The 27,672-nt window shown below is 63.3% G+C and overlaps 2 protein-coding genes across 14 annotated transcripts in view; one reads left to right on the top strand and one right to left on the bottom strand.

Annotated features, from left to right (window-relative positions):
* The window catches only part of MINK1 (misshapen like kinase 1), a 43,059-nt gene extending 28,743 nt beyond the window's left edge, over window positions 1–14,316 (top strand). The window contains exons 3-34 of one of the 10 annotated variants that reach the window (XM_042914361.1): window positions 44–100; window positions 186–311; window positions 1,964–2,074; window positions 2,443–2,533; window positions 2,934–3,064; window positions 3,287–3,341; window positions 3,446–3,524; window positions 4,038–4,213; window positions 4,565–4,634; window positions 4,967–5,189; window positions 6,634–6,747; window positions 7,194–7,280; window positions 7,506–7,730; window positions 7,888–8,061; window positions 8,350–8,610; window positions 9,019–9,104; window positions 9,260–9,370; window positions 9,518–9,627; window positions 9,827–9,915; window positions 10,116–10,139; window positions 10,227–10,387; window positions 10,605–10,707; window positions 10,790–10,927; window positions 11,087–11,195; window positions 11,558–11,725; window positions 11,830–11,973; window positions 12,085–12,219; window positions 12,376–12,476; window positions 12,549–12,698; window positions 12,781–12,940; window positions 13,025–13,164; window positions 13,469–14,316. In XM_042914361.1, coding sequence (XP_042770295.1) covers window positions 44–100; window positions 186–311; window positions 1,964–2,074; window positions 2,443–2,533; window positions 2,934–3,064; window positions 3,287–3,341; window positions 3,446–3,524; window positions 4,038–4,213; window positions 4,565–4,634; window positions 4,967–5,189; window positions 6,634–6,747; window positions 7,194–7,280; window positions 7,506–7,730; window positions 7,888–8,061; window positions 8,350–8,610; window positions 9,019–9,104; window positions 9,260–9,370; window positions 9,518–9,627; window positions 9,827–9,915; window positions 10,116–10,139; window positions 10,227–10,387; window positions 10,605–10,707; window positions 10,790–10,927; window positions 11,087–11,195; window positions 11,558–11,725; window positions 11,830–11,973; window positions 12,085–12,219; window positions 12,376–12,476; window positions 12,549–12,698; window positions 12,781–12,940; window positions 13,025–13,164; window positions 13,469–13,552 — 3,993 coding nt within the window. In that variant the 3' untranslated portion in view covers window positions 13,553–14,316. Of the gene's footprint in view, window positions 1–43; window positions 101–185; window positions 312–1,963; window positions 2,075–2,442; window positions 2,534–2,933; window positions 3,065–3,286; window positions 3,342–3,445; window positions 3,525–4,037; window positions 4,214–4,564; window positions 4,635–4,966; window positions 5,190–6,633; window positions 6,748–7,193; window positions 7,731–7,887; window positions 8,062–8,349; window positions 8,611–9,018; window positions 9,105–9,259; window positions 9,371–9,517; window positions 9,628–9,826; window positions 9,916–10,115; window positions 10,140–10,226; window positions 10,388–10,604; window positions 10,708–10,789; window positions 10,928–11,086; window positions 11,196–11,557; window positions 11,726–11,829; window positions 11,974–12,084; window positions 12,220–12,375; window positions 12,477–12,548; window positions 12,699–12,780; window positions 12,941–13,024; window positions 13,165–13,468 lie in introns of all 10 variants that reach the window. The other 9 variants (XM_042914363.1, XM_042914360.1, XM_042914366.1 and 6 more) reach the window with 9 other exon arrangements.
* Window positions 14,317–14,856: 540 nt separating this feature from the next.
* On the bottom strand, window positions 14,857–20,321 carry CHRNE (cholinergic receptor nicotinic epsilon subunit). Of its 4 annotated transcripts, XM_042914372.1 has the most exons (13): window positions 20,060–20,319; window positions 18,959–19,030; window positions 18,601–18,743; window positions 18,474–18,518; window positions 18,262–18,371; window positions 18,021–18,176; window positions 17,808–17,908; window positions 17,249–17,446; window positions 17,058–17,172; window positions 15,703–16,315; window positions 15,414–15,600; window positions 15,208–15,314; window positions 14,857–15,122 (listed from the first exon to the last, which is right to left on the bottom strand). In XM_042914372.1, exons 2-13 carry the CDS (start codon window positions 19,002–19,004, stop codon window positions 14,973–14,975), a joined length of 1,971 nt encoding a protein of 656 aa, XP_042770306.1. In that variant the 5' UTR covers window positions 19,005–19,030; window positions 20,060–20,319; the 3' UTR covers window positions 14,857–14,972. The 4 variants fall into 4 exon arrangements, with proteins under 4 accessions (XP_042770306.1, XP_042770307.1, XP_042770308.1 ...); XM_042914373.1 differs by lacking the exon at window positions 18,474–18,518; XM_042914374.1 differs by lacking the exon at window positions 20,060–20,319 and having other exon boundaries at window positions 15,703–15,817; window positions 18,959–19,019.
* Between the last annotated feature and the right edge of the window lie 7,351 nt (window positions 20,322–27,672).

The following is a 27,672-nucleotide window of genomic DNA, read 5'->3' as shown; positions in this document are numbered from 1 at the left end:
GATGTGGACCCACACCCTCCACTCCCGGCTCTCTGTCCCGCAGGGTCGGCACGTCAAGACTGGGCAGCTGGCTGCCATCAAGGTCATGGACGTCACGGAGGTAGGGGCGGTGGGGGCCCAGGGAGAGTGGGGGCGCTGGGAAGGGCTGGGGGCCCGCCCGTGGGCTGACCCCCTCCCACTTACAGGACGAGGAGGAGGAGATCAAGCAGGAGATCAACATGCTAAAGAAGTACTCTCACCACCGCAACATCGCCACCTACTACGGGGCCTTCATAAAGAAGAGCCCCCCCGGAAACGACGACCAGCTCTGGGTGAGATGCGCGTGGTGCCTCGCGTGTTGCCGCCTCTCGTCCACTGCGTGTCTGGGGGGCAGCGTCCTGGGGTTTGCCCACACTTCTGTCCTGACCGGCACCGCGCCCTGTGTGCGGCACGTGCTTACTAGGTGGCAACAAGCAGGGGCTGGGGGAGCGGGTGCGCCCGTCCGTCCTGCCCCGGTACCCAGCCCCCCGCGAGAGCAGTAGCCCCAGACGCCTGTGCTTCCAGCTTCAGGCCCTCCTGGCAGTGCACAGGCCCTCCTGGGCGATTAATCCACCCGGAGCTTGCAGAGGCCCCTTTGGGCCTCCCCCGTGTTCCCTCCTGGCCCAGAACATTCCTGAGAGTCATTGCCCTCCCTAGCCTGGGCCTCTTCCCGGCCTCACCCTTCCTGCTGCCCAGCCCGGCCCCTAGGGGAGAGTGCCAGGGAGCCTGGTGGCGGCCGTGGGGAGCTTAAAGCTGGTGCTAGGTCCCCCCTCCCACCAGTTGCCAGACAAGTACTTATTGAGCACCTTCTGTGTACCCTGCACGGAGAGACGCGAGTCACGGTCCCTGCTTCCAAGGCACTTAGTCTTTTTAGAGACACTCACACAGACTGTGCACACAGAGCAAGGTGAGCAACACTTCCTGTGTGTTTACCTGCCGGCCGTGAGGGTGATGTCACGGAGGACTGGGGGCGCTGGGCTGGGTGCCCCCTTCCGGGCGCGATGGACGCCGTCCTTCCCCCCCACCCCAGCCCGCTTCCCTGAGCTTGGTAGAGGGCGAGGCCCAGGCCGGGGCGCTAGGCACGCGAGTGACCTTTCTCGCACTTGCAAGTGTATATGTCCGGCCGGCCTCCTTCTGCGCTGCATGTGGCTTTTGGAAAACGTGCAGGGAAGCACTTGAACAGGCGTCCGAGTCCCCAGGGGACCGATTTGGCCCCTGCCTCTGTGCTGGAGTCTCACCAGCTTTCCCCCTGCAGCTCTCTGGCGGACCCCCCGCACTGCTTCGTCTCTGGCGGACCTGGAGACTCGCTGGTCCTTAGCCCCTTGCTTGTCTCTGGGTCAGGCTGTGGCCGACTTTCTGTGAAGGGCCGGAGAGTAGATGTTTGGGGCTCTGCGCATCATACGGTCTCTGTCCCAGCCACTCAGCCTGGCCGCTGAACCGGGAAAGCAGCCACAGGCAATGCATAAACGAATGGGAACAGGAATGTCGCTGTATTCCCAGAAGCCTTTATTTAGGATGCTAAACTTTGAATTTTGTATGCTTCGTTTTTCGATTTTTTTTTTAACCATTTAAAAATGTAAATTATCAGCTCCATGGCCAAGGTTGCCAACCTCCACGCCAGGGAGTTCTAGTTTGGGGGTTATGCGTCCCAGCGGGGGCCTGGTGCACACATTGGGTGCTCCTCAAGGAAAACACGCACGTGCGTGTCATTTTGTGTGCCGCATCCCCGGTTCCTTGGGCTCCTACTTGGGACCCGGCCTGTCTTTCCCCCGGTGTTGCCTTTTCCTCTCCTAACCTCGGGGAGCCTGTGGCCTCTGTGAGCAGTCTCCTACCCCTGCTCTGCGGCTCACATTGGCTGGGGCCCTGGGGTCCTCCCCCCCGGGAGGCCGGCGGGGGGACGCCTTGCCTGACCGGTGCTTTTCCCTCCGGCGCTCCTGGGCCGTAGCTGGTGATGGAGTTCTGCGGCGCTGGCTCCGTGACAGACCTGGTGAAGAACACAAAAGGGAACGCCCTGAAGGAGGACTGTATCGCCTACATCTGCAGGGAGATCCTCCGGGTGAGGCCCCAGCTGGCCCTTCTGCCCACACCCGGGCCTTCCCTGCACGGGAGGCCCCGCGGCGGCATCCTTTCCGAGCAGCGGTGGCCGAGGGGGGCAGGGATGGACAGGGCCCCAGCTTTGGCGTGATCTCAGGCGGCCGGGGGGACAAGCCTGCCCCTTTGCCGGTGGCCCCGCGGCTGCCGGGGACTCTCGGGGGCCACCACTCTGAGGACGCTCCCTGTGAAAACCCAGCCTGCGCTTGGGCTCCGGGGTGGCGGGGGCTGCGCCTTCCACCCGGCCCTGTCCATGCGGGTGCCTGCCCCGCTCCTTGGCTCTCGTCCACGTCCTCCGGCACCGAGGCTCACCTCCCCACTGTCCCGCCCCAGGGCCTAGCCCATCTCCACGCCCACAAGGTGATCCATCGAGACATCAAGGGGCAGAACGTGCTGCTGACAGAGAACGCCGAGGTCAAGCTGGGTAGGTCGCTCCCTCCTGAGGCGAATGGGGCCCCGGGACCTCCAGGACAGAAGGGGAGGCCCCTCTATTTCCTCTGATGGCTCAGGTCTAACCACCTGCAGGCTGGGAGTCTCTCTCCTGCCCTTCCTCATCTCCCCCGAGGGGCCCTGCCACCCGTATGTCACAGGTGCCGTGTAGGCCCCCCGGGGAGACGGGGGATCCCAGCCCCTCCTGCCTGTCGCTTGGCCTTTTCACGTGGGTGTCTTGCCACAACACGGAGATTAGGTCAGGCTCTTTGAGACGAGACGTTGATGGGGCGGAAGGGCCAGAGAACGTCTGGGTGCCCCGGGGCGCACCCGGCCCGGGGCGAGGGGCGCAGGCATGATCCTCTGTCGTGACCCCTCCCTCCATGTCTTCCCAGTGGATTTTGGCGTGAGCGCTCAGCTGGACCGTACTGTGGGCAGGCGGAACACTTTCATCGGAACCCCCTACTGGATGGCCCCGGAGGTCATCGCCTGTGACGAGAACCCCGATGCCACCTACGATTACAGGGTACAGAGCAGAGTGGGGTGCACGGAGACTGCCAAGGGCAGGAAGCGAGAGGGGGTGGTAGGGAGACCAAAAGTCGGGGTGACAACACGAGCTGTAATGGTATGTGGGTGGTGAGGGGTGGGCAGGCTGGAGACTGGCCCGGGGAAGGGGTGGGGACCCAGACGTGGCCCTGAAGAGGCTTGTCTGGAACGTGCTCCTGTCCCTTCTCCTGTCCCTCTGTAGAGTGACATCTGGTCTCTAGGAATCACAGCCATCGAGATGGCAGAGGGAGCCCCCCGTAAGTGTGGCGTCTGGGAGCGCAGGGAGGGGTGGTAGGAAGGGCTCCTTCCGGCTCTTGGCATGGCTGCGTGAGGGACTGATGGTGTTCCTCCCGTGTGCCAGCTCTGTGTGACATGCACCCCATGCGAGCCCTCTTCCTCATCCCACGGAACCCACCCCCCAGACTCAAGTCCAAGAAATGGTAGGTCTCTGGGGGTTTGCGTGTCAGGGAAGCAGGGCCTCTGGACAAAGCCCCACCACCACCTCCACCCAGCACCCCCTTACCCCCAGCATCTCCAACTAGCCTTACCCCTGCGTCCCCTGCTGCCTTATCCTGTGTCCTCTGCTAGCCTTGCCCCCTGCATCCTCCACTAGTCTTACCCCCCTGCGCCCCCACCACCTCATCCCCTGTGTCCTCCACTACTCTTACCCCCTGCATCCCTCACTAGCCTTACCCACCGTGTCCCCTGCTGTGTCCCCTGCTGCCTTACCCCCTGCATCCCCCAGTAGCTTTACCCCCAGTGTCCCCTGCCACCTTATCCCCTGTGTCCAGGTGTGGGTCTGCACCACAGAGGGGCAGGGCCAGGGCCCAGGGTCGGGACGTGGATAAGACAGGAGAAATCGAGGGGGCTTTTGGATGAGTGATTTCCCTCTTCTGCTTGTGATCTCCCCCTGCCAAGAGGGCCCTCCCAGTGTGAGCACCCTTCATTTCCAGGTCTAAGAAGTTCATCGACTTCATCGACACGTGTCTCATCAAAACCTACCTGAGCCGCCCACCCACGGAACAGCTGCTCAAGTTCCCCTTCATCCGTGACCAGCCCACAGAGCGCCAGGTCCGCATCCAGCTCAAGGACCACATCGACCGCTCCCGCAAGAAGCGAGGCGAGAAGGGTCAGTGGGCGAGCGAGAGAGGCACCAAGTGTTGGGTCTCGGGTCTCAGGACGCACCCCCACCTGGCTCTTCCTTCCCGCGGAGACCGCCTTCCCAAACTTCCAGTCCCAGTGGGGTTTTTCTTCTTTGACTGCTGATCCCAGGCAACCTTCCCAGGGAGGGCCACCCTTCTACATCCTTGCAGAAGCGCGTGCGTAAGTGCGCGTGTGCAGTCTGCCGCGTCCCGCCCCCGGCGGGGTCTGGGCCCAAGCTCCACACCGCAGGTGTTGGTCATCCCCATCGAAGGTTTCCCTAGACCTGGGTGGGATCTGGGACGCTGGGTAAAGAAACAGCGGTGACCTCCCCCTGCAGAGGAGACGGAGTATGAGTACAGTGGCAGCGAGGAGGAAGACGACAGCCATGGAGAGGAGGGGGAGCCGAGGTGGGCCACCACCCTCCACCCCCGTCGGAGGGCAGCAGTGCCCCCGGCGTGGGGACCCTTGGTGTGGGGTGGTGGGCCAGAGAGGCAGAGGCCGTGGGACACCCCTGAGTGTGGAATGGGCGGAGGGAGTGAGCGGGGGAGGTTGGGGCGGGGTGGGGGGGGGGGGGGGGGGCAACTGGGGGCCGCAGGCTGGGGATCCGGGCGGCAGGGCCCCCATGGGCAGGCAGGTGGGCATGCGTCCCATCCCCTGGCCGTGGCCGGAGACTCCCACGGGGACAAGAGCGGTGGCCGGGCTCTGACCCCAGTGCCGGCCGGGCTGCCCTGCCCCCCAGCTCCATCATGAACGTGCCCGGGGAGTCCACCCTGCGCCGGGAGTTTCTCCGGCTCCAGCAGGAGAATAAGAGCAACTCGGAGGCTCTGAAGCAGCAGCAGCAGCAGCAGCAGCAGCAGCAGCAGCAGCAGCAGCGGGACCCCGAGGCGCACATCAAGCATCTCCTGCACCAGCGCCAGCGACGCATCGAGGAGCAGAAGGAGGAGCGGCGGCGCGTGGAGGAGGTGGGGCTGCGCGCCGGGCTCGCCCTTCTACCCCCGCCCCGGAACTGGTTCCCCGCGCGGCCCAGCCCCTGGCCTGCAGGTCCCTGCGGGAAGGCGCTGTGCGGGGTCAGAGGCCGGCCGGCCCTGTGTGGGTGGCGTCAGCGGCCCCCAGGAGGCAGCCTCTCAGGACGGCTGTCCTTGTGCTGCCGCCCGTTCCCCCCCTCCCCCCCCCCCAGGTCCCCCCCCCAGTGTCTGCGCACTGCAGCGCCCCGGGCATCTGGCCCACAAGCAGCTGTGCGCCCTGAGCAGGAAGCTCCTTGTAGAGACCCTCCTTTTACTTTTGGTTTTGGGGCTGAGATTTGCTGGAAAATAGCCCATCCACTCATTGGAGGTGGATGGGGGGTGGGGGGAGGGGGGATACCTTTTCATCAATAATCTTCCTTTTATTTTTTTTTAAGTTTTATTTATTTATTTTAGAGACAGAGAGTGGGGGAGGGGGGGAGAGGGAGGGAGAGAGAGAATCCCAAGCAGGCTCTGAGCTGTCAGCACGGAGCCCCGATGCAGGGCTCGAACTCACACACCGTGAGATCATGACCCGAGCTGAAACCAAGAGTCAGACTCTTAACCGACTGAGCCACCCAGGCGCCCCAATAAGCTTCCTTTTAGATAGATGCAGGGTTTTCTTCTCACCAATTTAAAAAGCATGTATCTGTATACACCTGTGCTTAAATGTATTTCCTCTGCAGGAGGGTCATGGTGAGGAAGGAGGTCTAGGTTGGTTTAAAAATTGCCTAAATGATGGGATTTGGGCTGAAACCGTTCCATGGTGTTAAAGTGTACGGAGAGCCAGACTTCACACAAAAATCATCTAAGTGATGGTATAGACGGAAGCACCCCCACGCTCCGGGTCCGACTTCCCGAAGCGGCCCCTGCTTCCCCCGAACCAGGGACACCCTGTGGGAAAGCCTGGCGCCGCACACAGATTCCCCGAGTGGTAAAGGCTGCTGGCGGCAGCGGAGGGCCAGAGTGTCCCCGGAGCCGCTCCGGGCCGCGCTCCGCTCCGGTTGGGGCGGCCGGGCCTGGACGCCGCCGCGCCTGTGCGCGCCTGCCGCCCCCTTGTGGCCAGCGGCCGTCGCTGCGCCGTCGCCCGCTTGCTTGCCGGAGGAGCGGACCGGTGTCCTCCTAGGTGGCCCACCGTGGGCAGCAGGCACGCACAGCCTGCACGTCCCCGGCGCGGCCGCCTCGCCCAGCGGTTTTTCCTGAGCCGAACCCGCCCCGGGGCTCTGGGGCCGGCGGGCTTGCGGAAGCAGGTGGGGGCCGCCGCCTTTCACCACCGGTGTCCCGAGGGGCAGGTTCTGCCCGCGCCGTCCAGTGGGCGTCTCCGCTCCGGCAGGGGACCCGATCCCCCTTCGGGCCCTGCCGAGTTCGGGGGCAGACCCGCAGACCACCCCTTCCCCCCTCACAGCAACAGCGGCGGGAGCGGGAGCAGCGGAAGCTGCAGGAGAAGGAGGAGCGGCGGCTGGAGGACATGCAGGCGCTGCGGCGGGAGGAGGAGCGGCGGCAGGCGGAGCGCGAGCAGGTACAGCGCCCGCCGCAAACACCCGGCCCTCCCTCGCCTCCCCCTGCGCCCGCCGCCCGCCTCCCTGCACCGGACACCTCTCCGCTTCTTTCCCGACCCCCCAGATTCCCCCTATCTTTTCCAGCTTCACTCTCTCTCTCTGTTTTCTCCCACCCTTCGACCCGCACCCCGGCTCCCTGCCCTCTTCCTGTCTCTGTGCCTTCATTCCCCATCTCTTCGCCCCATCCTCGCCGCCTCACCCCTGCACCGCCGCTCGCGGGGCCCTGCACGCCCGCCTCCTCCTCATCGCCTCCCCCCAACCCCGTCTGTCCTCTCTCTGATTCTCCCCGCTTTCCTCTTCATCCTCACCCCACCGATCCCGCCTTCCCACGCCGCCGCCGCCGCCCCCCCCCCGCCTTTTCCTCCTCTCCCCCTGCCCTTTGCCCTCCCACCCCGCCCCCCCCCAGGAATATATTCGTCACAGGCTAGAGGAGGAGCAGCGACAGCTCGAGATCCTTCAGCAACAGCTGCTCCAGGAACAGGCCCTGCTGCTGGTAACGGGGTCCCCGGCTTCCTCGGGGAAGATGCGGACTCAGAGCTCCCGAGCCGGAGCGGGGGCGGCGGCGCTTCCGGGGAGGGGACCCCGCCAGGCGCCGGGGGGGGGGGGGTGGGGAGACGCCCGTTCCCCCCCCCCGGAGCGGCCGGAGGAGGGCAAGGGCTCGCCCGCGCCCTCGTGGGGCCGCCCCGCGCTGAGCCGCCGTCCCTACCCTTGGGCCCAGGAGTACAAGCGGAAGCAGCTGGAGGAGCAGCGGCAGTCCGAGCGCCTGCAGAGGCAGCTGCAGCAGGAGCACGCCTACCTCAAGTCCCTGCAGCAGCAGCAGCAGCAGCAGCAGCAGCAGCTGCAGAAGCAGCAGCAGCAGCAGGCCCCGCCCACAGACCGGAAGCCGCTGTATCACTACGGCCGGGGCGTCGGTCCCGCGGACAAGCCCGCCTGGGCGCGCGAGGTACCCGCGGGCCCCGACCGCCCGAGACCGAGACCTTGCACGCGGCGGGCACCGGAAAGGGGAACGGGGCGCCTGGCGCGGGTGGGGTCTGGGGGCGGGCGGGGGGGGGGTACCTGTGATTTGAGAAGGGGGGGACGCAAGCCCTTTCCCACCGCAGGTGGAAGAGAGAACGAGGATGAACAAACAGCAGAACTCTCCCCTGGCCAAAACCAAGCCCGGCGGCGCAGGGCCTGAGCCCCCCGTCCCCCAGGCCTCCCCCGGGCCCGCGGGCCCCCTTTCCCAAACTCCTCCTATGCAGAGGCCGGTGGAGCCCCAGGAGGGACCGCACAAGGTGAGTCTGTCCCCGTTCCCGCGATGACACACGCAGGAGCCTCGCTCCGCACAGCTGTGTCACGTGTATGTGTCTGCACGCGAGCGCGCGCACCCTTAGCCAGGGACCGTGGGGGCGCTGCGGGCCCCGTCCCGGCTGTTCTCGGCCTTCAGGAGCACGTCTCCTTCAGCGGACACTCGGAAGCCCGAGGCTTTCCTTGCTCCTTCCTCCCGGCCCAGGCACCCCCCCCTCCCAGGTGGGGACGTGCCTCAGAGCGGGCAGCCCACCCTCCCTGGTCTTTCCCTGCAGAGCCTGGTGGCACACCGGGTCCCACTGAAGCCATATGCAGCGCCCGTACCCCGATCCCAGTCCCTGCAGGACCAGCCCACCCGAAACCTGGCTGCCTTCCCGGCCTCCCACGAGCCCGACCCTGCCGTCCCCACACCCACTGCCGCGCCCGGCACCCGAGGAGCGGTCATCCGCCAGAATTCAGATCCCACCTCGGAAGGGCCTGGCCCCAGCCCGAACCCCCCATCCTGGGTCCGGCCGGACACTGAGACCCCACCCAAGGTACGGGTGGGGCCGCGGGGCCGGGGAAACGGGAGACAAACAGCCTGGGAGGGAAAGGGTGGCGAGTGGTGGGGAGCGGGCGAGATGGAGAGGCGCTCAGGGCTGGAAGGGAGGAGGAGGGCCGGCTGCCACTGCTGGCCGGGGCTGTGTCCCTGCCCCCAGGGATGACTGAGAGGAGGGGAGAATGCCCAGAGTGCGGGGGGAGCTCTAGGGGCTGGCTTCCTGGGGTGGAGTCCCCGCTCCGTGACTGTGGACAAAGTCATCAGCTCCCCTAGCCTCGGTTTGCCTGTCCGTGCGAAGCGGGGAGAGTACCCATCGGGGGCCTAGATGAGGCCGCACGCTTGACGAGCGTCTGGCCCGGCGCTGGCACCGAGCACACCGACCCCCTCCCCGCCCCGCCCCCCTCAGGTGCCTCAGAGGACCTCGTCCATCGCCACTGCCCTTAACACCAGTGGGGCCGGAGGGACCCGGCCGGCTCAGGCCGTCCGTGCCAGGTAGCACCCGGGGGCAGTCGCGTGGTGGCCCGGGGCGTGGGGCGGGCTGTACAGAGGGGACTCTACCAGGTTACCTGCCTCGGGGCGGGCAGGCCCCCTCCCCGTCACCTCAGCGCCCCCGCCCCGCCCCCGGCACCCCTGTGCTCCCTCCACAGACCTCGCAGCAACTCCGCCTGGCAAATCTATCTGCAAAGGCGGGCCGAGCGGGGCTCCCCCAAGCCTCCGGGGCCCCCCGCTCAGCCCCCTGGTCCGCCCAACGCCTGTAGGTAATGGAGTTGTCTGTCCCCTCCCCAACTCACTCCTGCCCTCGCTCCTGCCACCTGCTTCCCCCCCTGGTGGTGGCTCCCTCTGCTGTGCAGCTCAGCGCTCAGGGGGATACCTATCTTCCTGACCTGTCTCTGCCTTCCCCACAGTAACCCCGACCTCAGGAGGAGCGACCCTGGCTGGGAACGCTCGGAAGGTGCCCTCCCCTCGCACGGGCACCTGCCCCAGGCTGGCTCGCTGGAGCGGAACCGCGTGGGAGGTATGGCGCCAGCCTGGGCAGCCTCCTCCGGGGCCGGGACCGGTCTCTGTCCTAGGGATCCTGCCTTTGGCAACTTTAGGCAGGACACCCTCGGGCGCCAGGCTGGGCCCGGCTGGATGTGGAGCCTGGCTGAGCGCTGGGGTCCGCCCCGAACGACCAGGTGTCCGTGACCTTCCTTCTCCCGCTCTGCCCCATGCAGCCTCCTCCAAGCTGGATAGCTCCCCGGTGCTCTCCCCTGGGAACAAAGCCAAGCCTGATGACCACCGCTCCCGGCCGGGCCGGCCCGCAGTAAGTCCGCAGCTGCGGCCCTGACGTCTCCTGGGTGGGGGCTGGGAGCCTCGGGAGCCCCCAGGAGCCAGGTGCTGGGGTGGGGCCTTCCTTAACCCTCGCGCCAAGGGGCTGCGGGCTGCACTTCTCAGCTACTGACCTTTCTTCACCTCTCTCCTGCTTCCTCCTGGCTGTCCTTCTCCCCCCGCCGCCCCTCCCAGAGCTATAAGCGTGCCATCGGCGAGGTTAGTGAGAAGGCCTGCTCGGGAGCCCCTCCCCTCTGGCACCCCCTGTACCCCACCCCTCCCCTCCTCACCCGGCACCCTCTGCAGGACTTCGTGCTCCTGAAGGAGCGGGCCCTGGACGAGGCCCCGCGGCCTCCCAAGAAGGCCATGGACTACTCGTCTTCCAGCGAGGAGGTGGAAAGCAGCGAGGACGAGGAAGAAAGCAATGGCGAGCCATCAGAGGGGAGCAGAGATACCCCTGGGGCCCGGTATGGGGGCGCTCTGGGGGAGGGCAGGGTTCTCCTTTTCCTAGGGGACCCTGGCCGTCACTGCTGATCTAGACAATGGGGTCTGCTCCGGGGTCCCCATCGGCCTCCCACTGCCATGTCCACCAGGAGCCAGTGCGAAGCACCCGCCGGTCCCCCTGTCTCCACCCCGTGGCAGGCAGGACCTGGGAACTGACGGCCGTCCTCTCTCCTATGGCAGCGACGGAGACACAGACAGCATCAGCACCATGGTGGTCCATGACGTGGAGGAGATCGCGGGGACCCAGACCCCCTATGGGGGCGGCACCATGGTGGTCCAGCGCGTGAGTGGGCCCCCCTTCTTCCCGGCACCTGCTCTCCCCTGTCCTCAGCCGAGCACTGGCTCCCTTTCCTCTGTCCCTGCAGACTCCTGAAGAGGAACGCAGCCTGCTGCACGCGGACAGCAACGGCTACACCAACCTGCCCGATGTGGTCCAGCCCAGCCACTCGCCCACCGAGAGCGGCAAAGGTCAAAGCCCCCCATCCAAGGAGGGAGGCAGCGACGTAAGTGGGCGGATGCAGACCCACGGGGCGGTGGGTAGGGGCGCTGGGGGCCGCTGCAGGGGGCGGGGCGGAGCTCGGCAAACTGGGGGTGGGGGCGGGGCCGGGGGGCCCAGGGGCCGGGTGTCCGGTGTTTGCCTGACTGCTGCCCCACCCCCACAGTACCAGTCTCGTGGGCTGGTAAAGGCCCCTGGCAAGAGCTCGTTCACGATGTTTGTGGACCTAGGGATCTACCAGCCCGGAGGCAGTGGGGATACCATCCCCATCACAGGTGAGGACAGGAGGACAGACTTGCCATGAGGCCTGGTGAAGGGCACAGGTGGGCCTCTGATGGCGCGGCTTTAGGAGGCAGTGGTGGCCTCCGCTTTGGCCCGACGCCCCTACCCTGGCACAGAGGCAGCAAGGGCGCCTAAGGCCCCTTAGAGCCGCGAGGAAAAATGCTCAGAGTGGCCCCGGCACCTGACTGGATACGGATTGTTTGAGGCCATTTGCTCCTTCTCCTCCCTCCCCTTTCCTGCTGAGCGTGCGTTCGTTCGTTCGCAGGGGCCTCCACCAGATGTAGGGCTGGGTTCAGGAGGGACAGGGGAGGGGGCTACAGCCCTCCTCCCCTCCCCCCTCTCCTCTTCCCGGCAGCCCTGGTCGGGGGAGAGGGCGGTCGGCTTGATCAGCTCCAGTACGACGTGCGGAAAGGCTCCGTGGTCAACGTGAACCCCACCAACACCCGGGCCCACAGCGAGACCCCCGAGATCCGGAAATACAAGAAGCGATTCAATTCCGAGATCCTCTGTGCGGCCCTTTGGGGTAAGCCAGGGCCGGGAAGGAAAAGAGGGGTCCGGCGCACCCCGGGGCTCCCGGTCGGGTGAGGGCCCGGCTGCCTCTCATCTGCCCAAGGGCTCCCGTTGCAGGCGTCAACCTGCTGGTGGGCACCGAGAACGGTCTGATGCTGCTGGACCGAAGCGGGCAGGGCAAGGTGTACGGGCTCATCGGGCGGCGGCGCTTCCAGCAAATGGACGTGCTAGAGGGGCTCAACCTGCTCATCACCATCTCAGGTGTGGGGCCGCGGTTGCTCAGCCCCTGTGGGGTGGGGGGGGGAGGGGGGGGGAGGATGGCGCAGAGGTGGATGCTGGGCCTCGGGTGACGGGGTGTGTGTCCTCCTTCAGGGAAAAGGAACAAGCTGCGGGTGTATTACCTGTCTTGGCTCCGGAACAAGATTCTGCACAACGATCCGGAAGTGGAGAAGAAGCAGGGCTGGACCACTGTGGGCGACATGGAGGGCTGCGGGCACTACCGCGTGGGTGAGGAGGGCTCCACGCGGTGGCCAGGGCGCGTTGCTTTACGAGAAGACGGAAAGGGGGCCCTGAGCTTAGTGGCTGAGCCTCGAAGCCAGAGGCTGGGCGACTGGGTTTGGGGTCTGGTGACCGACCCGTGGGACTCCTCTTCCCTGCCCCCAGTGAAATACGAGCGCATTAAGTTCCTGGTCATCGCCCTGAAGAGCTCCGTGGAGGTGTATGCCTGGGCCCCCAAGCCCTACCACAAGTTCATGGCCTTCAAGGTAGTCCCCACCGCAGCCCCTCCGCCGGCCCAGCACCCTGGCCGCGTCCCTGAGCCCTCCTCTCCTCCACAGTCCTTCGCCGACCTCCCTCACCGCCCTCTGCTGGTCGACCTGACCGTGGAGGAGGGTCAGCGGCTCAAGGTCATCTACGGCTCCAGTGCCGGTTTCCACGCTGTGGATGTCGACTCGGGGAACAGCTACGACATCTACATCCCCGTGCATGTAAGTTTGCCGGGGCTTCGAGAGGAGCGCGACCGCCACCCCGGGCTCTGGACACGCGTGCAACGCGTGCTCTCGTCCCCAGATCCAGAGCCAGATCACGCCCCACGCCATCATCTTCCTCCCCGACACGGACGGCATGGAGATGCTCCTGTGCTACGAGGACGAGGGCGTGTACGTGAACACGTACGGGCGCATCATCAAGGACGTGGTGTTGCAGTGGGGAGAGATGCCCACCTCTGTGGGTGAGTGGGCCCCGCCCCCAGGCTGCCCGGGGTGGGCGGCGGGCCGTGGCCCACTCACTGCCGCCCGACCCCCTTCTCCCCCAGCCTACATCTGCTCCAACCAGATCATGGGCTGGGGCGAGAAAGCCATTGAGATCCGCTCTGTGGAGACGGGCCACCTGGACGGCGTCTTCATGCACAAACGAGCCCAGAGGCTTAAGTTCCTGTGTGAGCGGAACGACAAGGTGGGAGGCCCTTTGCCCTCCGGCCCCGGAGCTGGGGGGGGGGGGGGGGCTGGGGGATCTTCGTGAGACGGGGTCCAGGGGGCATAGCCTGCGTCACAGCCCGCCCTTCCTCGCCCTCCGTCCCTGAGAGCGCCCCGGACACCCAGGAGGCCTGCGGCTGCCCCCCCTCCCGCCCCCATCACCAAGCACCTCTGCCTTTCGAGGGGAGGGCGCGGGGCTCTCTGAGAGGCTACTCGCAGCAGCTTCTCTCTGGCTCTGTCTCCTGGCTGAGACACCCCCCCCCCCCCCTTCCTACCCCACCCAGGTGTTCTTTGCCTCTGTCCGCTCCGGGGGCAGCAGCCAGGTTTACTTCATGACCCTGAATCGGAACTGCATCATGAACTGGTGACGGGGCCCGGGCTGGGGCTGCCCCAGTGGACCCAGCTCTCCCCACTACAGCCAGACTCCCCAGGCCGCCCTTCTTTCCCCTCCCTGGGCTTTTGCTTTTTACTGGTTTGAGTCACTGGAGCCTGCTGGGAACGTGACCTCTGACCCCTGATGCTTTTGTGATCACGTGACCATCCTCTTTCCCCGATAGGTTCTCCCCCCAAAACCTGTGCCTGTCCCAGCTTCTGGGGACAGGCACAGCTTCCCCTCACCAGGAATCGAGTGGGCCTAGCCCCACCCCCCTTTTCTCCATTTCAGAGGAGAGCGCAGTGGGGGGGGGGGGCTCAGGCCCGGTCCCCCACTGCTGCTGACTGGGCAGGGCCCTGGGCCCCTTCATTTGCACGTCAGGGGAGCCGGCTCCCCCCTTGAATGTACCAGACCCTGGGGGGGGTCGCTGGGCCCTAGGTTTTAGGGGGGGGGGGGTCACCAGCCACTCCAGGGGCAGGGACCATTTCCTCATTTTCTGAAAGCACTTTAATGATTCCCCTCCCCCCAAACCCCAGGGAATGGAGGGGGGACCCCGCCAGCCAAAACATTTCCCCCTTTCTGACCCCATTTCTTTCTAGCCTCTGTCCTTCCCTGGTGGCGGGAGGGAGCAGGGAGCTCTCACCCCCTCTGCACCCCCTTGCTTGCCTCTGTATATAGTGTGAGCAGCAAGTAGCCCCGCCCCCCCCCAATGTAGTGGCCTTGGATATTACGTTTGTTAATAAAGACAATTCAACCAGCTCCCACCATCTCGGGCCCCCTTTTATTTCCGTTTTCTCTCCCGGTCCTGGACACCAGCCAGGATAAGCCAACAGAGGTGGGAGAGAGGGGGGCAGACGGGACGGGGCAGAAGCTGCATGAGTGGGTTTTGGTGGAAGCGGTCAGGGGGGCCATGCTGGGTCAATCAGAAGTGACTGAGGGTGCCCCAGGGCACCCTCGGCCTTACCCTGTGGCTGGGGTGGGGGGGGGGGGGGTGGAAACCTTTGCTGAGAGCCTGTGGCCCCTGCCCACTCCAACACGGAAGGGCCCGGCTTCCGTCAAGTCCTGCCAAGGGGCGTCTTCGCTTTGGTTAATCAAGGGATAAAGAGCACTCAGAAGCTCACAGGGCTGGAGGGTCACGCGGGACGAGGGCCTCAGAAGGGCTGGGAGGTCAGCAAGGCTGAGCGGAGGGGCGGGGAGCCGTTTCCGGACTGGCACCCAAGAGCCTGCCTGAACCGTCTGCCCTCTGCTTCTGCCCCCTGCCCGGTGGCCAGACCCACGCGTGTGAGCACACGACTCTTCTTGAGACGGAAAGGCCCGGGTTTATTATCGGCCTTAGGAAAGAATCCCACTGCGGCAGCGACTGCAACTTGGTTTTTTCACGCCCGGTTTCCTCCCGGAGGCGGTGGAAGAGCCGTCTACATACACGGCGGGTAGGGCAGCTTGGGCACTTGATTGAAGTAGCCCCCCAGAAAGATGAGGCTGGACCCCACGCCGAAGAGCACCAGGGCGGCCCAGAAGCAGATGTTGTCGAGGGCCTTCCCCATGCGCACCCAGTCGGACACCTCCTGGGGAGGGAGCAGGCACCGGCTGGGTCCGGGAAGGGGCCTCCCCCGAGCCAGCACCCGCCCCGCCCTCCCGTGCCTGCCGCACCTCGCCGGAGGCCTCCTGGTCTCGCGTGCTCTCGGCCACGAAGTTCACGGCGTCCACGCAGCAGCGGACCTCGGGGGCGGCGGCGCCCAGGCTCTGGCAGAGGGCGGCTGGTGGGGACGCCCGGGCGGGGAGGGGGTGGTGGTCACTGGGAAGCCCGCCCCGCCGCGGGCGCCCGCGCCGACCCGCCCGGAGTCCTCCCCGCTCACCGGTCCAGGGCCCATGCCGGTGCCTCTGCCCCTCAAACACGAGCTCGCTCCGCGGCTTTTTCAGTATCAGCTCCTCGGCGCGGAGCAGCAGGCCCACCGACGACGCGCGCCGGGGCGGCGAGGCGACCCGGGGGGGCTCGGGCGGCGCGCCGGAGCCCAGGAGGCGAGGCAGCAGCTCCAGCAGGACCTGGCGGCGGGGGGGCGGGGCGAGCTCGAGGCCCCGCCCCCGCCCCCCCACCGGAGCCACGCGCCCCGCCCACCCGGGCCGCCCACCCCGCCCCGCGCTTACGTGGCGCAGCCGCGGAGACGCGGCGTGCGTGGTGGGCGTCCGCAGTGACAAGTTGAGCACGATGACGCAATTCATGACGATGATCGTGGCGACCACCATGACGAAGATGAGGTACCTGCGGAGCCCGCCGCGCGTGACCCCACTGCGGCCCGCGGCCCGGCCTGTGACCTCACAAACGACCCTCTCCGGCGGCGGGACCGGACGCGTGCCCCGGTGGCCCTCCTTCCGCCGCCGCCGGCCATGAAGGGGACCCCCAGCTCCCCGGAGACCCTGCTGTGGGTCTACCACTTCCACAGCTCCACGGAGGTGAGACTGCGCCCAGGGCTGGCAGCCCGAGGCCTTGGGAGGTCTCCGGTGCCCCCACCCCGTGACCCGACGGCCCCGCTGCCCCTGCTCCTCCTCCAGGTGGCCCTGCAGCCCCCGCTCCTGTCCTCCCTGGAACTCGCTGTGGCCGCGGCCCATGAATTTCTGGAGCAGAGGTTCAGGGAGCTCGAGTCCCTGGAGTCGCAGCGGCCGCATGCCCCGAAGCCCACCCTGGGGCTGGTGCTGAGAGAAGCCGCGGCCAGCGTCGTGAGCTTCGGCGCCACCTTGTTCGAGGTGGGGCGCGGGGGGGCTGCGGAAGGGCGGGAAAGGGGGACAGGGACCCCTGCGTCCCCACCAACTCCTACACCCTCCTCCCCACCCCCCCCCCCCCAACGGCAGATCTCCGCCCTGTGGCTGCAGCAGGAGGTGCGGCGGCTGGACGGCGGCGCCGGCAGCTCGGGCCCAGCCCGGGGCGCCGGGGATCCGGGCGGAGCGCTGGCCCGGGTGGCCCGGGCCGCGGTCCAGGGGGCGCGGCACGCGGGGGCAGCGGCGGGCACTAGCGCCCGGCTCGCACTGCAGGGGGCGTGGCTGTGCCTGTGCGGGCGGGGCCTGCAGGGGTCCGCCTCCCTCCTGCAGCAGTGGCGACGTCAGCTGGGCCTGGGGACCCCCGGGGAACAGGTGAGTTCTGCATGGCGGGGGGGGGGGGGGGGGGGGGGGGGGGGGAGAGGAGTTGGGGGCTGGAGGCGGGGGGGCTGGGGTGGGAGGCACTGAGCCGACCCGCCCCCGACAGAGATACTCGGGAGACCTCCAGGTGGCATCCAGTGGCAGCGCGGAGAACGGGGGACCAGAGAGCGCGGAGAACGGGGGATCAGAGAACCCGCCGCCGCCGCAGCCCCGCCCCGCGTTCCAATAAAGCCCAGACGGGACCCACCCAGAGCAGCGCCGACCCACAGCAGCTCCCGGTTTCGCGTGCCCTTGGCCGCGCCCCCGGCCCCGCCCCCACACGCTGGCCCCGCGCACGCGTGGGCTCCTCCGCGGCCCTCTGCCTTCACCTGCCCAGCATCGGCACGCTCAGCGACGTCTCGGGGGTCTTCTGGGCGATCAGGAACAAGAAGACGGTCTGCGCCAGCAGGACGTTGATGGACACGGTGCACTTCTGGCCGCCGGCTGGAGGGAGCGGCCGGTGAGAGCGGGTCCCGCTCCCAGCGGCGAGCCCGGGGTTGGGGTCCCGGCGGCCCCTTACCCTGCGCCGGCAGGAAGTAGGCGAGCAGCACCAGGCCCGAGATGAGCACGCAGGGCACGATGATGTTGATTGTGTAGAAGAGCGGCTTCCGGCGGATGATGAGCGTGTAGATGACGTCAATGCCCCCCGGGTCGTCCGCGGAGCCCCCGTGGTGATGGATCAGTCCGGGGCAGAAATCGATGGCCCATTCGCCGTTCTCTGCGGGGTGGGAGGCGCGGTCAGCCCTCGTGGGCCCCAGGCCTGGCCGCGGGCCCCCGGTTTCTGGGCAGAGGGAGCCGTTGCGGCCGGCCCGCCCCTAGTGGTCTGGGTGGCGCGGCGGGCGACGGGCGAAGGCGGTTCGGGCTAGACGGGCCCGCCCGGTGCAGGTGCACAACAGACGCAGGCCAAGGAAGTCATGCCGGGCTCACTGTCCAGGGTGGTTTGGGGAGGGGGGTCAAGGTCGAGCCCGGCTGCCAAAGCCAAGGCCCAGTGTCGGTGGCCCGGGGCAGCCCCCCTCGGTGAGTGTCCCCTGTCTGGGCCCCGCCTAGAGGCGAGTTTTCGGAGCAGAAGGGGGCCTCACCAGTGTAGGCCTCGGTGTCGATGTCGATGTTGCTGATGGTCTTGCCCTCGTCATCCACGGCGAAGACAAACGCCACCTCTCGGGCGTTGTACGTCTGCGAGCTGCGGGGCCAGGGCCGGCACAGACCCGGGCTGCTGGGACCCGGGCTGCCCCCACCCCCACCCCCGTCTCGCCGCCCCGCAACCGCCCCCCTCTCTGAGCATGTGACCCCACCGGAAGACGAGCGAGCAGTTCTGCCAGTCGAAGGGGAAGTAGGTGACCTCCACGGCGCAGCTGCTGCGGTAGATGGCCGGGGGCAGCCAGCTCAGGTAGCCGCCCTCGTAGACCAGCACGTTGGCGTCGTAGGCCACGCCGAACTGGCCGTCGATGCTGTGGGCTCCGGGAAACGCGGCGTTTGCGCGCGGCCGCGACCCCCTCACCCTCCCGGCCTCCCCTGCCCTGGCCCAGCGCTCACTTGTTTTCCAGCACGATCTCAGGCAGCCACACGAGCTCCGAAGGGACCCGCAAGGTTTCTATGCCCCCGAAGTCGTCCTTACTGAAGTTGAGTCTGTAATCCTGCCAGTCCTGAGGGGTGGGATGGAAACGCGTGCGCCCGGGGCCCCACGGGGGCTTGGGGGAGAGGGGTCCCCGCACCAGACCTCACCCTGCTCCCCACGTCGGACTCACGATTCCAATCCAGACGCTGGTGGTGAGGGTCTCCTCTTTCTCGTTCTGCAGGTGGGGGATCGGGGTGGTCGGGGTGGGGCCCCAGGGTCACACACAGAATTTGGGGGTTCAGGCAGAAGTATCTTACTAGTGAGATCAGGTTGGTCAGGGTGACCTTGAGGGTGATGGTGACAGTGTCTTCAGGCTCCTTCACCGGCCGGCGTTCTGGGTCGTAGTTGTCGAAAAGATGGTGGTAGAGACGTAGCTCTTCGTTCTTGCCGTCACCTCCACCTGGGGACGGGGTCACGTGGGCTCACCGCGGGCACGGGGCTGGGGGCCTCCTTTGCCTCTGCGTCTGTCTCCGAGGCTCTGTGATCTCCCCGCCTCCCGAACCACATACTGAGCCTGGGGACCAAGTTTCGGGCCTCAGCCTCCTTCTCGGCCCCTTGTCTTTGTCCCGTGCCCTGTGTCCTTGTCCCGTGCGTGTGTCCCACCCCTGTCCTTACCGAGGAGCTCCAGGAGGAGCAGGGCACCCAGCAGAGCCCCCGCCATCCCGCCGTCTGGTCCTCGGGGTTATTCTGAGCGTTGAGGTTGGGAGAGGGAGTAAGGGGAGGTGTTAGTTCCGGGCTGGGTAGGGGACTGTCACCTAATCCTCCCCACCCCACCCCCCCGCTGCCGCTGCTGCTCCTGCAGCCAGAGAGGACTTGGCCGTTTCCAGAGGCAGCTGCCCCGTCCCAGCATCCTCTGCCTGGTGAGCGTCCAGCTCGAGGGCCACGGACCCGATCCTCGTGACTCAAGAAGCCCGGTGCAGGTGGGGGTCCTTTAGAAGCACCTGGGACCACAAGCCCGGCAGTGGGGGTGGGGTAATACCCCGCACGTGTCCCTGGAGTAAGTTGCCTGTGCAGGTGGCCTCCGTGGCCTCCTGTCACTAGCGTGGAACACACACCTTGCCGCCACCTACACGGCCCAGCCAGGGTCACGCCAATGCAGTTTCTGCCTGCGGTTTGGCAGAGTCTGCACAAAGACAGGGTAATGAGGCAGGCGGCCACCGGGGATTACTCAGCAGTAACAGACCTCAGTCCCAGGTGGGCCGGCCCGCCCGCAGCTCCTCTCTGGGCGCTGGTTCTCCCTGCTGCCACCTCGTGGCCGCAGGTGGTGGTACATGTGGTCTTGGGGCGGGGGAGGGGCAGACTCTTTTTTAACGTTCAGTTTTTGAGAGAGAGAGAGAGACAGCACAGACGGGGGAGGGACAGAGAGAGGAGGAGACACAGAATCCGATGCAGGCTCCGGGCTCCGAGCTGTCAACACAGCCCGACGCGGGGCCGGAACTGACGAACGGGGAGATCATGACCTGAGCCTGAGCTGAAGTCGGGTACTTAACCCACCGAGCCACCCAGGTGCCCCCCCCCGCCCCGCCCCCCGGACACTTGACGGATTCTTAGGGCGTTTGTCCTAAAGTCTCCTTGGACCGGCCTGTCATCTGAGGTGCTCGCTCACAATTCGTGTCCTCAGATCCCGCCCCCGAGAACCCTGCTTCAGGAGGGTGCCGGAGACCTTTTTGAGGAGCTCTTGGTGTTTCCTCAGGGAGTGGGGGTGCCGTGTCTTACCTACTGCTTCCTCAGCGGTGCGGGAAAGCGGTCCCCATAGGTACGAAACGGGACTCCGTCGGGTCCGCGGTCACACAGGTGTGATGGCGGTAACACCCGGGACCCGCCGATCGGCTTTCCTGACCACGAGCACCTGTGTTCGCAGAACACGTGCACGGCCGTCGTTCGGGGGTCCCCTCCCTCTACCCGTGAGGGTCCGCGCGGCTGGGCCGTCTCCCACGCATCCTGCAAGCCGCCTGCTTCGGCCGCTGACGCGTTCCTTGCCGTCCGGCGTGTCCGGGCCCCCGCTCGCCCCCCTGCAGGTGGCCGAGCGGCGTGTGGGCTCAGATCTGCGCTGCCGCTCGGGCCTGGGCCGAGGGTTCTGATAAAGCAGAGACGTCTTCGGGCATTAACGGGCACCACGAGGTCCCCTGCTCTGGGCCGGCCGCCCCGATTCTAGGCGTGAGTAGACCGTGGCCTCAAGGCGGGAGAGCCGCAGCCGGTGACCCCGAGCGGGCCCCAGGGGAAAAAGCAAGAGTCGCGGGCGCTGTGGGTCGGGCACCGTGTCGCTCGGCTGCCCTGCACTCCGAGCATCGGCCCGGCCTGCAGCTCGGATGACCCAAGTCTCCTGCTGCTGCTCTGCTCTGTGCTCCTCCGGCTCCCGAGCCGCCGCCGGTTCTCTCCGTGAGCCCCCCGGTGGTGCGGTCGTGGCTCTCTCGCGGGTCCTTCCACCAGGTCCTGGCCCCAGACCCACCTCTTGGCCGCACTCTACGGACGCAGCCCGTTCAGTCCTCGTTCCCGCTGCCCTCTGCCTAGCGCCGTGGGGCCGAGGGAGCGGCCCGGTGTCCCCAGAGGGTCTGCCAGGTGCTTGGAGACGCCCGCCCTCCGGCCAGGGCTGATGGGTCCCGGGGAGGACACCCAGCCCAAGCCAGGCCAAAGGAAGCGCTTCCCGGAGAACGTCGGGAAGCCGGCGCCCTCTGCCGTGGGGGCCACAGGAGAGGACGCTTCGGTGCGGGGTGGGGAGGGGTGGGGAGGGGGGCAGCGTGGTCTCCACGTGGAGAGAGAGACTGCGCCTCGGATACAGAGTCAAGCAGAGACGAGATTCCCCCCCTTTCTTGACTTAAAAATGGCATTAAAAAAAGGAATCAACTGGTAGGAAGAAAACAGAAATGCCCCCGAACACAAGACCCAGAAAACCCTTCTGACCGCAAGACCGTAATCCGTGCTTTGGAAATCTATTACACCGATCCTACGTCTTCCCCGCCGCAGACACGGAAACCTGTCCCCAAATAGCCCGGCGGCAGCACCCGCCACCCACTGACCAGCACCGACAAGAAGGGAAGCCCCCGGCCGGACTGTAGAGACGCAGGGTCCCCGCCGTCCCCAGACCTCGCGGGCAGCTTGGCACACAGCGTGTCCTCCATAGAAACGAGCTTCGGTGATTCTAATTCCGTTCTCGCCTAGGTCCGAACCGTTTCTTTGCCCACAGAAGAAGGCATTTTCCTGCTCTCCGGATCCCGGGGGACGTTATTGGGATAGGTTCACGGGCCGGTGGTGTTGAGAACCAAGTAGTAAGGAGTCCAGGAGACGGTGGAATATGGAAAACTGGAAAAGTATAAAGCAGGAACCCGCACAGTGGGAACGGAAGGTCTGAAGCACGGGAGCAAATTAACGGCATCGAGATCGAGTCAAGTCAACCTAAACTCTGAGGGTAGGTACTGCCCCCCCCCCCCCCGTAATAAGCACCTTTTGTTCAAATCATAAAGCATATCTTCCCTACGCGTGTGGATAGAAAACGTGTACAGGTAAAAAAGCAGTAATAAGCACTCATGTGCCCACCACCCAGGCCAAGAGATAGAATGTAACTGTCCTCGGAAGCCACTCTGTGCCCTCCCTGATCGAATCCCCCCTTCTCAGCGGTAACCACTATCCTGCAGCCGGAATTATTCTGGTTTTCTTCCAGTCGCCACAACGTACGTGTCCCTGTGTTGGAACAGGGAAGGATGGAAGGGGACAGGGAACCCAGAAGAGTAACGTGTGTTTCCAAAAAAAGTAGGGCTCCTGCTGGCTCCGGGGGCTAAGCGTCTGGCTTGTGACTTGGGTCCCGGTCATGATGTCACCGTTCGCGGGCTAGAGGAGCCCCACATCGGGCTGTGCGCTGACAGCGCGGAGCCTGCCTGCTTCGGGTCCTCTGTCCCCTTCTCTCCGCCCGTCCCCTGCTCACTCTCTCTCTCTCAAAATAAACTTAAAAAAAAAAAAATCCAACTTCTCCGCTATCCAGCCCATCCCTCCCTACAAAGGTTAACCGCTTCTGTTGAATGTCAGTCTTTCTAGACCAAAGCCCGGCGTCCGTGTGCGTGTGCGTGTACGTTAACATACACAGAAGTGTCGGCGTGTAGTCTGCGACCGTCTCCCCTGATCTACTTTGTAGACAGTGGCACGCACACCCAGCCGCTCGTTCTGTCCGGCTGCCGCCCGCTGCTCGTGGTACGGCTGTCCCCTGGATGAGTGATCCAGTCCCAACGGACAGACATTTAAGATGCAACCGTTCTGGCTTGGGCGACCACGGGCTGTGCAACAGCGAAACATCTTTCTGCGTCTATCTTTGCTCGACTTTTGCAAATGGTCCTAGCAGTGAAATTACTGGGACAAAAAGTTCCTGCATTTAGGGGCGCCTGGGCGGCTCAGTGGGTTAAGCGTCCAGCTCCTGAGTTCAGATCAGGTCACGATCTCTTGGTTCATGGGATTAAGCCCCGCGTCGGGCTCTGAGCTGACAGTGCAGAGCCTGCTTGGGATTCTCTCTCTCTCTCTCTCTCTCTCTCTCTCTGCCCCTCCCCTGCTCACATGTGCACTCTCTCTCTCTCTCTCTCTCTCAAAATAAATACACTTTAAAAAACATATACACGGAAACCAATTTGACAATAAACTTCATATACTGAAAAATAAATAAATAAAAAACATATACATATAATGGAAAAAAAATTTTAAGTTCCTGCATTTAGGGGCACCTGAGTGGCTCAGTCGATTAAGCGTCCAACTTCAGCTCAGGTCACTATCTCATGGTTTGTGGGTTCGAGCCCCACATCAGGCTCTGTGCTGACAGCGCGGAGCCTGGAGCCTGCTTCGGATTCTGTGTCTCCCTCTCTCGCTGCTCCTTCCCTGCTCACACTCTGTCTCTGTCTCTGTCTCTCTCAAAAGTAAAGGTTAGACAAATAAAGTTCGTGCATTTAAAAAACAAAACAAAAACTGTTGGTGACTTTTGCCAAATTGTTCGCAAAAGCACGTGCCCACTGACACCCCTCAGGCCGACAGAGCACAAGAACGCTGTCTTACTCCTTCCCCAGGACAGCATATCCTCAAACTAAAAAAAAAAAAAAAAAAAAAAAAAAAAAAAATTTGTTTGCCAAACCAATAGGTGAAAACTGCTATTCATTATTTTCATTTACGTGTGCTGATCAAGAAGGTCGATTTTTAGTTCCAGTGTACAAGAATCTGCCATACGATGAAGGTAAAGTGGTACATCTGATGTAGAAAACGGGGCTTAATCAAGTAAGTCCCATTGGGACAACTGGAAACAATCATCAAAATGCCGGCAGACCCTCAGCTGTCGACTGCTGGGGGCGGGGGGAGGTCACACCTGCATGTAAAGCGACACCAAGGAAGGCCTCCAGTAAAGCCAGCATTTGTCATCTTGGAGCGAGGGAGGCCTTTCTCCCCTTCCCTGGAGCCCCAGATCGGAGACCATAAAGAAAAAGAAAAATTTCCGTAGGGTCAAAAATAGAAAACCACAGGCCAGCGAAGACAAACCGGGAGCAGATGCCCGCAGCCCAAGAGCGGCTCATCTCTGTCCATACAGAGCCGGCCGAAAGCCCTAAGAGGCTGGCGAGGTGCTGAACCCCCGGGGCTGCTGGGTCCCTCCCCAGGTGTAAAAACACCGACAGGTGGCGGGGGAGGGACTCTTGGCGGGGAGACAAGGCCATGAGCGGACCAGAGCAGAAAAGACGTAGGTGGTAAAGATTAAAAAAGGAAAAAAAAATGAAACGAGAGAGAGAGAGAGACAGACAGACGGCAGGGGTGGGGGCGAGAGCACGAAAGGGGGGGTGGCTGCCCCAGGCCCAGGAGGCCGCGTGCCGCGCCCCCTCCCCGGGAGGCGACCTCTTTACTCACTTGGCTACAGAAGAAAACAAAAGTCCTTGGGACTTACCGGCGCAGGAAAGAAGGAAGTCCGTGGTGGTTTCTGGGCGCCTCGTCATAGGAGAGCTCAAATCGCCTTCTCCTCTCAGAACAGAGGCGACAAGAAGGTGAACCGGGACGGCAAGTCTCCGCATCAGCCAGGCACAGACAGGACGTCCCGGGGAAGTTTCTAGGGCGTCGTGGGCTTGGCTTCAGAGAGAGAAGGTGTCGCGGCTTGTAGATTCTGCCATGAAGATTCCTCTGGTGATTCTGGAAGCCCGGGGAGAAAATGATTCCGACTCAGAGGAAAAAACCACGGCCAAGAACTCCAGGCTCCTCAGCAGCCGGCTGAAGCCACACTCTTCAAACAAAAAGGCTGCGAGAAACAGTTATAAAATGTTGCGAGTTAGATCCAAGGACTCATACTCCGAGGCTCTTACTGACTTTTGATTCTTCTGGTATTAACACATAGTATCTATAGGAGTCATATTGAAAGTCAGTGGAGCTCAAGGGTTTTTTTTTTAAAAAGTCCATGGGGGGCGCCTGGGGGGCGCAGTCGGTTAAGCGTCCGACTTCAGCCAGGTCACCATCTCGCGGTCCGTGAGTTCGAGCCCCGCGTCGGGCTCTGGGCTGATGGCTCGGAGCCTGGAGCCTGTTTCCGACTCTGTGTCTCCGTCTCTCTCTGTCCCTCCCCCGTTCATGCTCTGTCTCTCTCTGTCCCAAAAATAAAATAAACGTTAAAAAAGTCCACGGGAGGGGCACTGGGGGGCTCAGTCGGTTAGGCGTCCGACTTCAGCTCAGGTCACAGTCTGTGAGTTCGAGTCCCGTGTCGGGCTCTGTGCTGACAGCTCAGAGCCTGGAGCCTGCTTCGGATTCTGGGTCTCCCTCTCTCTGACCTTCCCCCGGTCACGCTCTGTCTCCCTGTCTCAAAAAAAGATTTTCTTTTTAAATAAGACTGAGCCAGACGGACGTCCCTCATTTGATCCTGTCTATTTAATAATATGTAAAACTGATTCACATATGATCAAAGTGAAATTAATTTTCTCCCTGTAGTCTAAACGCAGAGAAAACAGATTCCTGTATCTGATCGTGATTTCTTTAACCACATCACCTAATCATGGGGAGAGGCTCTATTGGGCAAGAATCTGAAACAGGAAATTGTCTTCACTTTATCCCAAACCTCGGTTTTGTTTTTATTCATATTCATTCATTTTCAAAGATAAGTGCCACTTTGTCTGTAAGAGTAGGGATGTCAGTACCCTGAGGTAGAGGGCAGCAGTGAGAAGGCAGCGAAAGCCCGGCCCCCACAGCGGCCCAACGCCCCGGTAGCTTTATAGGTGAGTTCTCCCAAACTTACTTACTTTCTTTTTTTTTTTGAGACAGAGAGAGACGGAGCATGAGCGGGGGAGGGGCAGAGAGAGAGGGAGACACAGAGTCTGAAGCAGGCTCCAGGCTCCGAGCCGTCGGCACAGAGCCCGACGCGGGGCTCGAACTCACGGACCGTGAGATCATGACCTGAGCCGAAGTCCGAGGCTTCACCGACTGAGCCACCCAGGAGCCCTTAGTTCTCCCAAACTTTCAAGGCACGATCATCTGATTTCACACAAGTTCTCCCGAAAATAGAAGAAGGTGGCAAGCCAACTCGTTTTACAAAGTTCTCGCTTCAGCTAAGGTGAACACGAGAAAATAAAAACACAGGCCTCATTCACTTCTGAACATAAATGTGAAAAATCCTCCATAAAATATGGGCCAACCAAACCCAAAAGTTGACCGAACTAGAAACTGCCAATTAAGTCAAGTGACTTAAGTCAAGTGTGTCCCACACGTGCAAGGGCGAAAGGCATTTCTCTCTTCCCAACAGAGCCCCGTCTTGTTGAGACGCGGAGCGCGTGCCCGGCCCCGGGCATGAGTCACGATGACGCACAGTGTCCCCGGTCTCGTCTGCCAGACGCTCAGAATGCAGCCCTGTCTTGCGGCCAGAAGCACGCCGCCATCCGTTTCTGACCAATGTCGCCAGAAGCCGACCAGGGGACGGGGCTGCCGGGAAAGTCTGTCCTTTGCTGCTACAAGGACAGTCACTTACGGTGAGGCACTGCTGTGCCCCTGCTCCTTCCCTGTCACCAGCAGGTGTACGCCTTTAAGGGCGCCCGCCATGTTGCAAGCATGAGGTGACAAGGACAGGGACATGAAAGCCAGCGTGCTAAGGATGGAAAACGGGAAGGACATAGACCCACCTGAGAGGGCCCGTCTCCAGACCGCTGGTTAAGAAGTTAACAGGGGCGCCCGGGGGGCTCAGTCGGTTAAGCATCCGACTTCGGCTCAGGTCATGATCTCACGGTCCGTGAGTTCGAGCCCCGCGTCGGGCTCTGTGCTGACGGCTCAGAGCCTGGAGCCTGCTTCAGACTCTGTGTCTCCCTCTCTCTCTGCCCCTCCCCCGTTCATGCTCTGTCTCTCTCTGTCTCAAAAGTAAATAAACATTAAAAAAAAAAAAGAAGAAGTTAACACTCTCAGGGGCGCCTGGGTGGCTCAGTCGGCTGAACATCTGACTTCGGCTCAGGTCGCGATCTCACGGTTCGTGAGTTCGAGCCCCGCGTCGGGCTCTGCGCTGACAGTGTGGAGCCTGCTTGGGACTCTCTCTCTTCCTCTCTCTCTGCCTCTCCCCCACGCACGCTCTCTCTCCCCAAATAAATACATAAACTTAAAACATTTTTTTGTCGGGAAACAACTTCCTTAACTTGAAAAGGACTTTTAAAAACCTCCAGTTCACATGGGTCATGACGCCCTCACTGTAAAAACAGGAATAAGGCAGGACTGTCTTCACGGCAACACTGGGGGTCCTGGCCAACGCGCTAAGAGAAGAAAATAAAGCGGAGGAAAGGAAAAGATTAACTACGTGAGGGTATAATTCCCACCGTGGAAAACCTTGCAGGGCAACAATAAGCCACCAACAGGAGAGTCAGGGACTTCCCTGGATGTAAGAAACATCAACCCCAACAGCTCTCCTCACCCCCGCGGTAAGAAGTCACGGACAACAAAAGGTCGCTCACAACAGTAACAAAGTCTCTCAAGTATTCAGAACTCAAAGTAATTAAGGATGTTCTTTCAATGTATGTAAAATCTTTACGGCAAAAATGCGAAACTGCTGTGTGTGTGTGTGTGTGTGTGTGTGTGTGTGTGTTTAAGTAGTCTTCACGGCCACCACGACCCTGAGATCAAGACCTGAGCTGAGATCGAGAGTCGGACGCTCAACCAACTGAGCCCCCCAGACGCCCCATAAAAATGTGAAACTGTTAACGGGCATGAAAGTTGAGTGTAAATGGAGAGAGACACTTTTTGTTTGGATGAGCTGATTCCCGATTATTAAAGATGTCAGTCCTGCCCCAAATAACCTATAAGTTAAATTTTTACAAACTTGAGGAACTTCTAAACTGTTTATGACAATCTAGAGATGCCTGGTGGGC

The sequence above is a fragment of the Panthera leo genome, chromosome E1 (assembly GCF_018350215.1).
Source record: "Panthera leo isolate Ple1 chromosome E1, P.leo_Ple1_pat1.1, whole genome shotgun sequence".
Lineage (NCBI taxonomy): Eukaryota > Metazoa > Chordata > Mammalia > Carnivora > Felidae > Panthera > Panthera leo.
Note: the sequence above shows the minus strand (reverse complement) of the source record. Positions and strands in the feature narration are given on the sequence as shown.